This window comes from Pseudoliparis swirei, chromosome 11 (assembly GCF_029220125.1).
Source record: "Pseudoliparis swirei isolate HS2019 ecotype Mariana Trench chromosome 11, NWPU_hadal_v1, whole genome shotgun sequence".
Lineage (NCBI taxonomy): Eukaryota > Metazoa > Chordata > Actinopteri > Perciformes > Liparidae > Pseudoliparis > Pseudoliparis swirei.
Window position 1 is genome coordinate 17,412,321 of NC_079398.1, and position 14,667 is coordinate 17,426,987.

Sequence of the window (14,667 nt, forward strand, 5' to 3'; positions counted from 1 at the left end):
GAACATAATGACGGATGTCACATTTCACACGCCGCTCAGACAATTTCCTCCTGAAGAGTTAATGACCACAATTAAACCTGGAGAGCGTTCTGTCATTATGGGACGTCGTGAGGACGCTGTGAGGACCAGACACAGCTTCAGTCCCCAGACCGTCCTCCAGGGGGAAATGAGACCATGTGAACCCTGAAATGATCGTTTAAGAGCACCTGGTTCCTCTCACGGATATGTGAGAAGACACGTCCACAAGAAGGAGAAGGAGAAGAAGAAGAAGGACAAGATGAAGAAAGACAAGAACGAGAAGAAGGAGAAAGAGAAGAAAAAGAAAATTAGAAGAACAAGAGGAAGAAGGATAAGAAGGAGAAGAGGGTGAAGACGAACAAGAAGGAGAAAGAGAAAAAGAGGGTGAAGAAGAACAAGAAGGAGAAAGAGAAGAAGAGGGTGAAGAAGAAGGAGAAGAATGGCAAGAAGGAGGAGAACAAGAACAAGGAGAAGAAGAAGAACAACAAGAACAAGGGGAAGAAAGAGAAGAACAAGAAGAAGGAAGAGAAGAAGGAGAATAACAGGAACAACTCAGGTGGAAGCTCACCGTTCCCCTTGCCGTCCCCGGTGGATCCATGGAGGGTCTCATGGAGGCCGAGGCTGGCCGCCGTGGGCATGGAGCCCAGGATGGACCGCAGCGACGGGGCTTTCCTCTTGGGGATGTCCCCCTCCAGCTCTTCTTCCTCATCCTCCTTCTCCTCCTCCTGCTGGCCCGGCCTCCTGCGCTCCAGCTTCATCAGGGCCTCCAGCGTGAGCTCCCGCAGCTCTTTTCCAAAGTGCTTGGCGACGGCCTGCAGCACGTCGTCCTCGTCGTCCTCGTTCTCCGCCTCCTCGCCGTCCAACGACAGGTACGTCGGCGAGCGGTCGTCACCGTCGTCTTTGCACACGTCTGGAGAGATTTAGAGATGTATTTAGAATGATCTCGTTAAGAAAATGGACAAAGGGGGACAAATATGCATTTTTTTTTTAACCCTTGTGTTGCCTTAGGGTCATTTTGACCCGAATCAATGTTTCACCCTCCTGTTACCTTTATATTTACTAACATATTTTACCCTGTGGGTTCAATTTGACGCCAGCAATTAAAACCTCCAGAAAATTATTAGAATTAATATTGTTTTCCAAGTTTAAGTGTGAGGCACTTTATGTTTGTTTGTTGACTACCGAAAGAACACCGACATTAAACATTGAATGGGGTCAAATTAATCCAAAGGCGGGGGGAGGGTGTAATATTGATTCGGGTCAAAATGACCCTAAGGCAACACAAGGGTTAACTGATATTCGCATCTTATTGTCACCATTCTTAAATCTAGCATGAAATAGTAGAAGACGAGCGTAGATGAAGAAGATCATCTGAATATAAGTTTAAACAAACAAGATGGAACACGTTGAACATGTGAGGCTAGCTGTTCCCCCCTGTTTCCAGTCTTTATGCTAAGCTAGGCTAACTGCCTCCTGGCTGTTTCTGCATATTTAAATGTAAAAAAACAGATATCAAAATGTTAAATTTGCGTTCTTATTTTCAACATTCTTAAATGTAGCATGAAGTAGAAGAACGTAGAAGAAAGAGCCTATGAATAAAAGTTAAACAAAACGAGTGAGGCTAGAATATACAGTTAAATAAGCACTTTATTTTGTAGTAATCTGCCAATTATTTTAATGTTATTAATAAATAAAAGGTTTCGTCTCTAAAATGTCAGCACAGTGAGAAAGAGCAGCATCGATGTCGAGCAACTCAAAGGTCACTCAGCTAGTTGTGTGTTTAACGTACAAAATGTCATGTTTTTAAATAATTATAATACAGCTGTTGGACCTCATTAAGCCAACGAGCTCCCCGAGGGTTCAGAACAGTTACTGAATATGATCACGTTGCATCATAATAATTGGCGGATAGAGTATAATTAGATATTTACATTTAGAACCACAATAACGTTATCGATTTATATAAAACGACAATTAACAGCATGGCCTGTAATCAGCCTCAATTAGAGGTCCTCAAAAAGAATCCCAATGTGGGTTAACCAGGGTGTGTGTGTGTGTGTGTGTTAAAAGGGTAATATTACTAGAATAAAGTCATGTTGCCTCCTTACTGCAGTACCTCTTCTTTAATTAAGACTGAGACTTTATTCTCAGAGTTAAAACCTCAAACTCTCCTTTTTAAATGTGAACAATGCTCATTAAAAAGAAGGATGCAGACTTCTGCTGCTGCGTACTCTGTTTGCTGTAGGCGGCGTAGACGCCTCTGAGTTTGGGCCGGCTGCTCCCCAGCTCGCCGTCGATCTCGTCCTGGTAGACCTGGATCTCCTCTGGTGGAGGACGACAAGGTTACAGGCACCGAAGAGGACTTAAATGTTCTTCTCCCATGAGGACTAAAGCCTCGATGTGAGGTCCCGTGAGACGACCGGAATAAAAACGAGGAAGTGGCTTTCGTACCTTCCACGTCGTCCATCTTCTTCTTCAGCTCGATCTCCAGCTGGAGGGAGACAAGAGAAGAATAGCCAAAGAGAAGCTTTAAGGCACTTCTGAGGAGCAGAGAAACCTTCTGAGAGGCGTCCATGACGAGCTACATTTGCCTTCTTGTCCAGTGAATACGAAGCCACAGCCAGCAGACACATAGCATAGCTTAGTATAGCATAAATATTGCTCCCTCTGCTCCTAACGGAACAAGATTCCCTTTCAGCAGCATTAAAGCTCAACACGTCACATAGCTTAGCATAGCGCAACACGTCTTATTGCTTTTGTTTAAATGGCACACAAAGCCAAGATTAAAACAAGACGAGCGGTTGTTTGTGAAGCTGGTGGAGAACTCTATGCCTTTAGAGGCTAATACCCTCATTAATTATTAAATAGAGCCTGAAGGCAGCATGTAGGAACGTGTAATATTCCTCCAGGGGAGGAATCTCATCAGCAATTATCAAAACTGATGGAAAATAAAAAGACAAGAGGAACAAAGTGAGGATGTGAAATAGTTTTTGTGATATTCACACATTAAAAAGGGATCAATGTGAGTAAAGTACAAGAGAAGCAGATATATTCACCTACGCTCTCAAGTTGCCCCCCCGCCCCCCCATAGTGTGTTTACCAACACACCTTGTTGAATTTCTTCTTCCTCAGGCCTTCTGTGAAGCAGGGCGGGTCACACTCCTCATCCAGGTCCACCTTCATGAACTCCTCGATGGTCAACTGGCTGGTGGGCGTGTCCTCGAACTCCGTCAGTCTGACGGGCGGCAAGTTTAAAACATTAAAAAAGAAAGCCGCCATCTTCAACTCTTCCTCTTCTCTTTAACTCTTCATCATCCAATACACAACTTATACAATGAGTCCAGAGCAATGAACTCTCACTCACCTTTTTCTGAGCGTGCTTTCACAAACTTTTACAACGCCCACGATTTCCTTGATGGTTCGCCGAAATTCGTGCATACGAGCAGAGACGAGAAGAGCTAAAAAACAACAGAACAACAACTACACATTTATTAATGAGTTACAAATGAAGAGGAGAACCAGAGTCCTTGAACTTTATTTTTATTTGTTAATCAGTTTGTTAATCATCGTATTTGAGGAAGAAACGTCTTCTGTCTGACCAGAGTGTAAACATGCAGGAAGCCCCGCCCCCTCTCGCCTTTGGTTGGCAACGTTTTTACCTCGTTTTTTAAAATAAAGTTATTCTTGTAGTTTATTCTCAGCAAAAAAACAAAAACAAAAAAACATGAGAACGTTGAAATAATTTCCCAGAAAACCTTAAAGCTGTCGTTTCTTTAAATTATTTATATATTATTAGTTATGCTTCGTTTTGTTGACGTTTGCCGTCCAGTTAATATAAAAGCTTCAGGAAGCGAGACCCTGAGGATCCCTCAACAGGCGAGTCCTCGTCCAACCGGATCACTGGATGCTAAAAGCGAATTCTGCACGGCAAGCTAACGGAGGTTTGCCCACGGAGGTTCGCTAACGGAGGCTTGCCAGCGGAGGTTTGCTAACGGAGGTTTGCCCACGGAGGTTTGCTAACCGTCTGATGGTTACCTGCAGGGGCGGCCCTAGCACATTTGGCGCTCTAGGCGAGCTTCACTCGTGGCGCCCCCCCCAAAACAAAAACAATTTTGCACTTTCAAACGCTATTTTGCCCTGCAAGACTGAATTTCTTTCAAATAAACAGAACAACGATCGCAACAATGAACAAACATTATATAAAGAACAAAATCCCTGAGAAAATGTCACGTCTGTGCTGAACTACGCTCCGGCCACGCCCCCCAACGGTGCACATTCACTCCCTCTTCACCTGCAAATAATGTTTTTTTTATTTTCTGTTTCCTTCTGTTTTCGATTTTTGGCTCATTTTACCCTAATGTTAGATTATTTTTTAAATGTCAAAATATTGGCTGGAGATATAGATGGGGCGCAAAAAAAAACTGCCCAGCAAAAAAAAAAAAAAAACATTTTTGTTGTTGCTGGGCGCATTTTTTTGCGCCCTCCTCTGAATGGCGCCCTAGGCGGCCGCCTATACCGCCTGTAGGAAAAACCGCCCCTGGTTACCTGCCCCGCAGAGACCCGATGGCCTTCGTCCCGTGTGCATCCAGTCCCTCTTCATCCTCTGCACCAGCCTCATGGCCGTCATGGCCACGTCGTGGTTCTTGTCCCCGAACTCCAGCAGCTGGGCGAAGCGAGGGATGTAGAGGCACGGGTCTAAGGAGGAGGGAGGCCTTCTTAGTGTACAACAATAGAACAGCGTCGCCCAGAGACTCGCGCAGTGCGCCGTACCATAAACTTTATGGAAAAGAACTCCCATCAGAACCACCTGGTGGGTTTATTATTCTGAAGAAATGATTTCACCAGCTGAGAAAACTAATTTAATACAAAAATTAGAAGCGGAGCACTTTGTGAAGACTGCGGACTTCAAGATCTTTGAAGTCGGCGGCTGTGTCTAAAGAGCCGGTGAAGAGCCAGCTGGTAATCAGATCCCCCCCCCCCACCACTGTAATGACACTGGAGCATCTGCACATTCTGGACCAGCAACGTCCCCTTAGAGACAGAAGAGGCAGTTTAAGGAGAATAAAACCACCTCTGTGATGCTCCAACAGCCCAGGAGTCATTCTGTGATGGAGCGCTGTATTTACACGTGTACCCAATCCTCCCAATCCTCCCCCCCCCCCCGGCCTCCACCTGCCTCCTTCTGCTCCACACACACCAATAAAGACTGACTATCTCCAGATAAAATAGGGCCGTGAACTCGCTCCTTTCAATCAAAGTGTGGGAGCAGAGACACATGAATACAATTAAAATGGTGTTTCTACTGCAATGCATTCTGGGCTTTTTTTGGTGCGGTGGGTGTAGAAATTATCTCTCTTCGACCTATGTTATTTCGGTTTCATTAAATTTTACCATCTTGGTTTTTTTCATGCTTTATGAAAATCATAAAATTGCTTTTTTCTGAAATGTGCACAAATAAACCTTCCTCTGGTTTATATAGTATACATTAATTTAGTGTTTGTTCATAAAATGATTATACGTTTGTATGCGTTCGCTGTTCCTATTCTTACTTTACTGTTAGTGTTCATTCACATTCATGGTTGTAAACAAGATGTTTGACCAAATGTATGCACGTTATTATTAAATATGTAGTTTACCCAACAAGAATAATATGAAGGAAGGTCTTCAGGGTTTTAATATACAACTCCGAAATGGATAATGCGTAGCAAGTACTTTTACTTTCGGGTCTTTTAAGAATTTTTTATGTTTTTTAAGTATGATTTTACATTGTAGTATTACTACTTTGTAAATAAATAGGGACTACTTCTTTCATCAAGGTTTTTATTTTTTGCTTCCAGTTTCTGGGTTAAATTCCTCATTAATGCACTGTACTGGAAGGTCATATATATATAGAGTTTTATTTATTTATTATTATTTTCTAGTTTTCCACCGGGTCTACCCACCGGGGAAAGGAGGCGGAGCGGTCGAGCCCGGTGACGCACTCTGCGGAGCTGTCCGAAGGGAGGTGCTTCGGCTCTCCTGACGTCACCACCACAGGGGTGAAATCTGATTGGTCCTCGGTTCGCCCCCTGGGCGTCCGAGGAGATCACGACGAGAGAGAGAGAAAAAATGGAAAGCGGACCTCGAAAAAAAACTCCACAAACGACTGTTTACCTCGCGTGAGAACGGCCGCGACACCGCAGCTGGGCTCCGTGTCGGTCGACAGTTTCGAGGGGGGAAAGCGGGGAGAAATATCGACAAATAAATAGAACTAGCTCCCGACTATCCGGATTATCCACTCGCTGGAAGGAGAGGGGAGGAAAAAAGGGAAAACAAACCGTCGAGTCGCGCGCGGACATTTTCTCCGTCCGCGCGAGAGGATATGAGCAGTTAGGAGGAAACGGGGGGGGGGGAAGTGTTGGAAGTTGGACGCGGAGAAAGACGCGCAGTCTGCCGGGCAGGAGGAGGCGGAGGAGTGGGTGGGTGGACGTAACGGATATTTATATTATATATATAAATAAAACCCGTTGAATTTAACCGACCTCCGGACAGTTGGTTCGTTCACAGCACCGGATATAAAAGCGCAGAAGAAGAGAAGGAGAGGAAACGGGGTCGCTCGGGCCGATGCCAACGGCGGACTGCAGGTTGCTCCATCATGGCCGGATCATGAGGTGTCTGACTTATCTGCTCCTCCTGCCAGAAACACTGAAGAAGTCCAAGAAGGTCGGCAAGCTGCCGGTGTGTTATGAGATCCTGTCGCTGTCATTGACGAGCAAGAAGAAGAAGGAGGAGAAGATGGCTGCGGAGTTGTGCTCCAACCTCTCCAACGGCACCACGGTGGCGGACACCGAGAAGATCGAGGAGGCTGCGCCGGTGAGCCGGGCTGTCAGCGCCGGCAGCAGCCTGGCGACCACCCCGACCTCCACCACGGCGACCACCACCCTGCAGAACGTCAACAACAACAACGGGGAGCCGCCGAGCTGGCAGTGCAGCCACCCGACACTGAGGGAGAGGTAACGGCAACCTACATGATAATAATAATAAACACTATCTCAAACTATGGTGTGCGCACGCGCAATAGAAGTCGATATAAGGATTTATAGATGACTAGAAAGTGCATTAATATTATTATTAGTATGAAGTGCCGACAGGCCACTATTAATATGATAGTAATAACAAGATTAAAAGTGCACTGTGCTCTCACTCTTTGGAGTGAGGGGTATTTCTTTAAATTTCACAGCCTCTACTTTTACATTTTAATGTGTAAAGTGCATTTGAGGGGAGACACTAGGTTGCAAGAGCTTTCATTACGAAGATTAATATGCATAGGCAATCATTTAAGGGAGGTTTTTCTGCTTAGTTGTGAGTGTTTTCTGTTTATCAGTCTTTGATTGTATATAAACAATACCCAGTATATTAATAGATGATGTAAGCACAGTTGTGTAGGAGGACTTGATTTACACAACACTGAGTTGAGTTATTGGTGAGTCCTGCTCCTGCTCCCAGGAACGCCTTGATGTTCAACAACGAGCTGATGGCTGACGTCCACTTCATCGTGGGGCCCCCGGGGGGGTCGCAGAAGGTCCCCGCACACAAGGTAGGGATGTTTACACGTGTTATTGAATGCATCCGTTAGGAGCAGCGCTGGAGCTCCTCCTGCTCCTCCTTATTGAACTCCAGTGATTCTGGTTGCATGTCTGACTCCTATGTCTCCTCCCCCTCCCCCTCCCTCTCTCACCCCTCACAGTATGTGCTGGCCGTGGGAAGCTCCGTCTTTTGTGCCATGTTTTACAGCGATCTGGCGGAGGAGGAGTCGGCGATCCACATCCCAGATGTGGAACCTGCTGCGTTCCTAATTCTGCTGAAGTAAGCCACTCGCTCACGAAGCCCAAAAAAATAACCCAGCGATGACAAGCGCAGTCAGCGTCACGTCGGAGCGCGTCGCTACTCAACCGGAGCGAAGCAGCCGAGGAGAACGGCAACATGAGGAGAGCCGAGCAGCGGCCTCTAATTACTGGTTCTCTCTTCGCCGAACTACAAACACTTTCTCCTCCCCGTCATCCAGACTAATTGTCTTTGGGGGATGGAGGGGTATATATATATATATATAATTTACACAGACTAGTAGTTATAAATATCCTGCCTGTTGCTCACTCAGTAGAATTGGCCACGCCAGCACCACGCACTGTTGCATGCTGGGCCTTCAGTGAAAGCAGCAGGATGCATTGAATCATGACGCAATCCTCTTTGGGGAGATTGTAGAAGGGATTTCTCTTCAGTGGTAATTAAGATGAGACATTTCAGAGCTGCACAGTGAGTCCTTGTGGTTGCAACGTGTCTTATTGTTGGTTTCTGCACATGTGCGGTGATTCTAAAGGCCGTGCTCCTCCTCCCAGGTACATGTACAGCGACGAGATCGACCTGGATGCGGACACGGTGCTGGCCACCCTGTACGCCGCCAAGAAGTACATCGTGCCGGCGCTGGCCAAGGCCTGCGTCAGCTTCCTGGAGACCAGCCTGGAGGCCCGGAACGCCTGCGTGCTGCTGTCCCAGAGCCGGCTGTTCGAGGAGCCCGAGCTCACGCAGCGCTGCTGGGAGGTGATCGACGCGCAGGCCGAGCTGGCGCTGCGCTCCGAGGGCTTCTGCGAGATCGACCTGCAGACGCTGGAGATCATCCTGCGGCGCGAGACGCTCAACACCAAGGAGGCCGTGGTGTTCGAGGCCGTCGTGAACTGGGCCGCCGCCGAGTGCAAGCGGCGCTGCGTGGGCCCGACCACCCGCAACAAGAGGGCGGCGCTGGGCGCGGCGCTGTTCCTGCTGCGCATCACTTCCATGACGCTGGAGGAGTTCGCCGACGGGGCGGCGCAGTGCGACATCCTGACGCTGGAGGAGACGCACGACGTCTTCCTGTGGTTCACCGCGGCCAACAAGCCCCGGCTGGACTTCCCCCTGAAGGCGAGGCTGGGTCTGGTGCCGCAGAAGTGCCACCGCTTCCAGTCCTCTGCCTACCGGAGCAACCAGTGGCGCTACCGCGGGCGCTGCGACAGCATCCAGTTCGCCGTGGACAAGCGGATCTTCATCGCCGGCCTGGGGCTGTACGGCTCCAGCGGCGGCAAAGCCGAGTACAGCGCCAAGATCGAGCTGAAAAGACAAGGCGTGACGCTGGCGCAGAACCTCACCAAGTTTGTGTCGGACGGCTCCAGCAGCACGTTCCCGGTGGGGTTCGAGCACCCGGTGCAGGTGGAGCAGGACGCCTTCTACACCGTCAGCGTGGTGCTGGACGGGAACGAGCTCAGCTACTTCGGGCAGGAGGGCATGACGGAGGTGCAGTGCGGGAAGGTGACGTTTCAGTTCCAGTGCTCCTCCGACAGCACCAACGGCACCGGGGTGCAGGGGGGGCAGATCCCAGAGCTGGTGTTCTACGCCTGAGCCGGGTCGGACCGCACCGTCACGTAGCGTCAGACACTGACTCACGAGAGACTACTTTGAGAAGCCGCGTCGCTCCATCCTATTTAATTTAATGTTATTTTCTTATTTAAATCCCGAGTTAACGTTATATGCTCTGGCGCCTGATGTAGAAACACTAATACAATAATGTGTGGTTATGTAATCAACAAGTAGGGACCCGCTTCAGTCGTGTAACAGCCCATAATATGCAATGTTGTCGCTCTAGAGCGGCCGCATTACATCAGGAGCTACGAGTCCAAATGCAAAAAGAAAAGTAGTAGTTTTGCACTCCAGGAGACGGCCTCCTCGTGTCTTTTGTAAAGAATAAAAATAAAATACGATTTAACTGCTCGCAGCTCGGTGCTGTTAAAGAAGCCCAGATGTCCTGTGAGTGTTTACGCACCTGAAGAAACAGAAAGAGGTTCATGTGCTCAGAGGGGCTGCAGCGCCCTCTAGCGACTGTAGAGGGAACTACACCAGGGATGGATTTCATTTCCAGGGATGGATTTTCATTTTTCACCAATAAGTTGCTCAGTGAAAACCTTCATTTAAAGAAGTAGGAAGGAACAACGAGGAAGGATAAGGAATAAGGTCATAAGGAAGGAATACGGTAATAAGGAAGGGTAAGGAATAAGGTCATAAGGAACAAGGTAACAAGGAAGCATATGTTTGAGGAGGAGCCGCTTTATGCTGTGTTGTTTGATCTGCAGGTTTCTCTTATTCATGTTTTGTGGTTTGAAATCATAACAAAAATATATTTAGAGCAGATTGAAGTGACAAAACATGCATCTCTTTACTCAAGAAGAGTCATTGAGGTGTTTACATCAGAGTCATCGAGGTGTTTACATCAGAGTCATCGAGGTGTTTACATCAGAGTCAACAAGGTGTTTAACTCAACGAGGCGTATATCATCTGACACACTAAAGACAGAGAACCCGGTGAGGATGAAGATGAAGGGTGAGGTACCTATAGCCGGGGCGTTGATGCACAGCTCTCTGGACAGCACCAGGAAGGTTCTCCCCAGCATGTAGACGTTCACCTGAGGAGGAGGGAGGAGTCTGAGGAGGAGACCCGGGTCTGCAGGGGGACTCCAGGACCACCTCAAGACCTCACGAGAGGACAGGATGTGACATCATCTGGTTCAGTGTCCCGATGATGTCATAGACCTGCGGCTCGCTCTGCTCGCTACAATAACTCATCTTCATCACTGTCTAGCATCACGCTACAATGACTCATCTTCATCACGCTACAATAACTCATCTTCATCAACGTTCTTCCTAAAATAACCTCCTGAGACTCGACCCCCACAGACTTCGGTCCCTTCTACAGGTTTGACCACCTAGAGGACCTCCAGACTTCAGGACCTGGTTTCATCTCGTGGACTAGAGCCGGTCAGCTGCAGGGTGCTGGGGGCCCCTCCCTCACAGATGTTTCATTGTATCCCCCCCCCTCCTGCTGAATAACAAAGACGAAACATCTATCACTCCCAGAATCTAGTTTCAGGAGACCAGGTCCTGAACCCGGGTCAGACGTCTGTCTAAGGAGGGTCTGTGTGTGTGTGTGGGGGCTCGCCCTCAGCCAGATGCCTCCTCTGCTATTCTGGGAAGTGGATTCCAGCCAGGAATGTATACACAAGGGCAGAAGGAGGAAGAAGAGGAGGAGAAGAGGATATACTGCTAAAAATAAAGACGACAATCGGGATTCAAACCAACAACCTCACAGCATCTTAAATCTGCACCAGGATGTTCTGCTCGTTATTACCCACAATGCTCGGTGGAGGAGAAGGTAAACAATAGAGCTAAAGGAGTCAAAACAACAAAACTTCTTCATAACGATCTTTATGCTCTGTGTCTGGAGCTGCAGAAATACTCAATTCTCATTGGTCGGTTCCAGCATGCGATCCCCGTTATGTATTTAAAGCATCTTTATAGATCCGATATTAAGTTACTTTTTTATCTATTGATACATAAACTCGTCCTACACGTTGGGTAAAGCCTGATGAGGTTATTTTCACATGAGAGAAAAGCCCTCAACTAATATCTACATTTATATCTATTTTTTATTTATTAAACAAATACAAAATTAAAAAATACAAATTAATTGCGAGAATTCATCTGCCATGTGTGATTAAAGAATAACTCCCAAACTGACCAATACAAACTCAAATTGCTTCATTTAACAGGCGTTAAAGTTATTTTCGACAATTTGCTAATTTTATTTTTAAATGTATTTATTACTAATTTATCCGTCCATCAAATTCACAACTAAACTAAAGTCGGTTTACTTCATCCTCACGTGGAGGTCAAACCTCAGAGTCGCCTGACTCCATCAGGATCAATAACCTGACAGACACCAACCAGACTGCCCCATACATAATCCTATTAAATAATAAAAACACGTATTACAATATTTTAAAGTGAGTTTTTTTATGTTTAGTAGAGAAAAGGGGGCGTATCCTTAGACATAAGATTCAATGTAGCCTCAAAGTATCAAAACATTTTAAACTCATTACGCAGAACATTTAATTAACTTCAAGGATCTTTAAACGTTCGTTTAGCCTTGAGAGGATTTAAGATCTATTTATTATTTAACTGGGGGGGAAAAAAAGACACATTTATTTGTTTCTTTTTCCTTCGTGTGAAACTTAATTATATTTTAAAAGAAGTATTTTTTTAAACCTTAAACAGATTTATCCTAAAATAAAGTTTCATTTAAAATGAATAAATGGAAATATTAAAATATGCTCGTCTACGGGCGCTTCTGTTGTTTACGTTAAATAAACAAACGATAAAAAGAAAGATTAAAAAGTTTTAATCAGATAATTAATTTGTATGAAATGCTCCTTGACGACCGACTAACGTCTGAATGTTCTTCATCACACCTGTTGCTCAATAACAAGATCAAATCTGCATGTGTGCAGAGCTATGCATCGTATGTGGGAGTGGGGGGCATTAGGAGTATGTGATGAATAAAAGCTCATCACATTATAGCAGCATGACTAACAGCTGATCTCCTCCATTTATTCTAGAGCCGATTGTGGATCCATAAGAAGTAGTGATTGGCCAGGCAGCAGCCCCACCCACCTCCTCATGCCAGGGTGTGTGTGGGGAGGGGGGGGTGTTCCAGGACAGCTGGGTGCATATAAATACCCCTCCCCCCCACCCAGCTGTGAGTGAGCAATGCAGCCACACCCCTGACTCACCACGAATCAGCTCCCATTAAAACACACACACACACACACACGCACGCGCGCGCGCACGCACGCACGCACACGCACACGCTTTTAGAGTTGCGCTTTTAGAGTTGCGCTTTTTCTTTTTCTCTTTTAAAACAATTTCACAGATTTTATGATTTGAAACTCACCTGCAGGATGTCACTGAGGTCCAGCAGCATGTCTGAGAGGAACCGCTCAGGAACCACAGAAGAAGAGTCACAGTTCAATTGGGGTAAAGGAGAAAGAGAGAAAGAAAGAGAAAGAGCAAGAGAGCGAGATAACATTTTTCTCATTCACATGCCTGCCATCGGCCTTCTGGACATCCCGACCCCCCCCCCCCTGTCTCCGGGCAGATTAGTGAGTCTCCTCTGATAAACAGAAAAAGGCCTCACAATGCAATCAGCAGCAGATGAAATGGAAAAGATAATCCCAGCGTTCGCCATCTGGAGATTACACAGACGCCTTTAATCTGGGAAACAACAGACAGCAGGTCCTCCAACACATCTGGACCACTGGGGGGGGACCTTTGTGTAGGGCATGCAGAGGAATGGATGTGTGAGCTGAAGCTGCATAGAAGTCTCTTTGTTATTGAGACAAAGAGACTTTATATTCTACATCAACTGGAGGTTTTTACCACAAACACACAATCACTTCTTTGAAGTGGCAAGTAAATAATTAAATAAACAAACCACTGAACCATTGACTGGTTTGGAGAGAATGAACTGAAACACCACCAGTGAAAAAGAAGAAGAAGAAGACCCAATTTAAGCTACAACTTGTAGCCTTTAGCTCCAACTTTTAACAAAGCTAAGAGCACACACACACACACACACACGGATACGCGGCGTCCCCTCGGTGCGGCAGACCAGGTAGAGGCAGGCGGCGACGACGTGGGCGTTCTTGCGCCCGAGGGTCAGGTGCTTCATGAGCGCCATCTTGTAGAAGTTCAAGGCCGTGTCCAGGCAGTGCTTGTTCATCTGCAGCTGGTGACCCAGAGTGTTGATGTTGTGTCTTGCTGGAGGACACAAGGACAATGGTCAGCTCACACTCAGAATCTCATCTGCTTTTATTGATCGTGTAGAAAAGAGGAAGAACAGAACTTTAAGCACAAAGAGATAAAGGGGGTTAAAGATTTAACACGGACGCTTTCAAGAGAACATCGGCACTCAATACAGATTAAAAAGATTTTTTTAAATGTTCTTAACTATTATTTTGTAAGGGGGAAAAAAGTATTTATATAGGTTTTTTTTAAATACATATTTTTTTAAAAATTTTTTTTAATCAATATTACTTTTTTATGTAATTCTCTCTAATACAAAAACATTTTTATTTTAATATTTGTTTTAATATTTTTATTATATTTTTGTAAATCTATATATATATTTTTTTTAAATGTCAATATACATATATATAAATAAATAAATAAACACACATCATTGTCATAAAGAAAGGACAGGCTGAAGAAGACGTGTGGCGCCCTCTGCTGGTCACTCACCTTTCTGCAGCGTCTGGGCTCTGGACTCCCTCCCCACACCTGAGAAGTGGTTGTCTCCCCCAAAAGACGGGTTGATTCCTCCGGCTAGAGACAGAAGACTCACGTCAGGACCACAAACACTGCATTTACACTTTCATATGCGGAATAACCTTATCTTAATCTATTAAAATAAAGGTTAGTAAATCCTTTTTAAATCCATTTCAGCAGAAACGCTGGGTTGATCATTTATTGTTTCGAGTCATTCTTTAAGCAAGTTATTCCAAACATCTGATGGTTTGGGATTTCTAAATCCATCACATGAATATAATAAATAATTTAATATGTTGTGCTTTTAAAGAGTTTGTTGAACAAAATAATAATTCTGCAGACATCAACTTATAGTTTCAAGACATTCAGATAAATCTCCTGTTCTTTCCTTTGAGGAATATTTAGTCTCCAAAATAATTTAAAACTGCAAAAAAAAGTTATTAAATCCACAATAATATTTAAAAAATAGATTAGACCCAAAAAATAT

At 45.5% G+C, this 14,667-nt stretch overlaps 2 protein-coding genes across 4 annotated transcripts in view; one reads left to right on the plus strand and one right to left on the minus strand.

The window, feature by feature from the left end:
- The window catches only part of LOC130201087 (transcription factor IIIB 90 kDa subunit-like), a 47,096-nt gene that overhangs the window by 25,775 nt on the left and 6,654 nt on the right, over positions 1-14,667 (minus strand). For all 3 annotated transcript variants that reach the window (XM_056425779.1, XM_056425780.1, XM_056425781.1), the window contains exons 3-12: positions 14,154-14,237; positions 13,500-13,673; positions 12,808-12,839; positions 10,411-10,483; positions 4,564-4,713; positions 3,383-3,476; positions 3,127-3,253; positions 2,470-2,509; positions 2,250-2,342; positions 587-928 (exon numbers count right to left, since the gene is read on the minus strand). In XM_056425779.1, coding sequence (XP_056281754.1) covers positions 587-928; positions 2,250-2,342; positions 2,470-2,509; positions 3,127-3,253; positions 3,383-3,476; positions 4,564-4,713; positions 10,411-10,483; positions 12,808-12,839; positions 13,500-13,673; positions 14,154-14,237 — 1,209 coding nt within the window. The remainder of the gene's footprint in view (positions 1-586; positions 929-2,249; positions 2,343-2,469; positions 2,510-3,126; positions 3,254-3,382; positions 3,477-4,563; positions 4,714-10,410; positions 10,484-12,807; positions 12,840-13,499; positions 13,674-14,153; positions 14,238-14,667) is intronic.
- On the plus strand, positions 5,973-9,818 carry LOC130201089 (BTB/POZ domain-containing protein 6-B-like). The gene is made up of 4 exons (XM_056425782.1): positions 5,973-7,010; positions 7,504-7,594; positions 7,745-7,863; positions 8,394-9,818. Exons 1-4 carry the CDS (start codon positions 6,622-6,624, stop codon positions 9,424-9,426), a joined length of 1,632 nt encoding a protein of 543 aa, XP_056281757.1. The 5' UTR covers positions 5,973-6,621; the 3' UTR covers positions 9,427-9,818.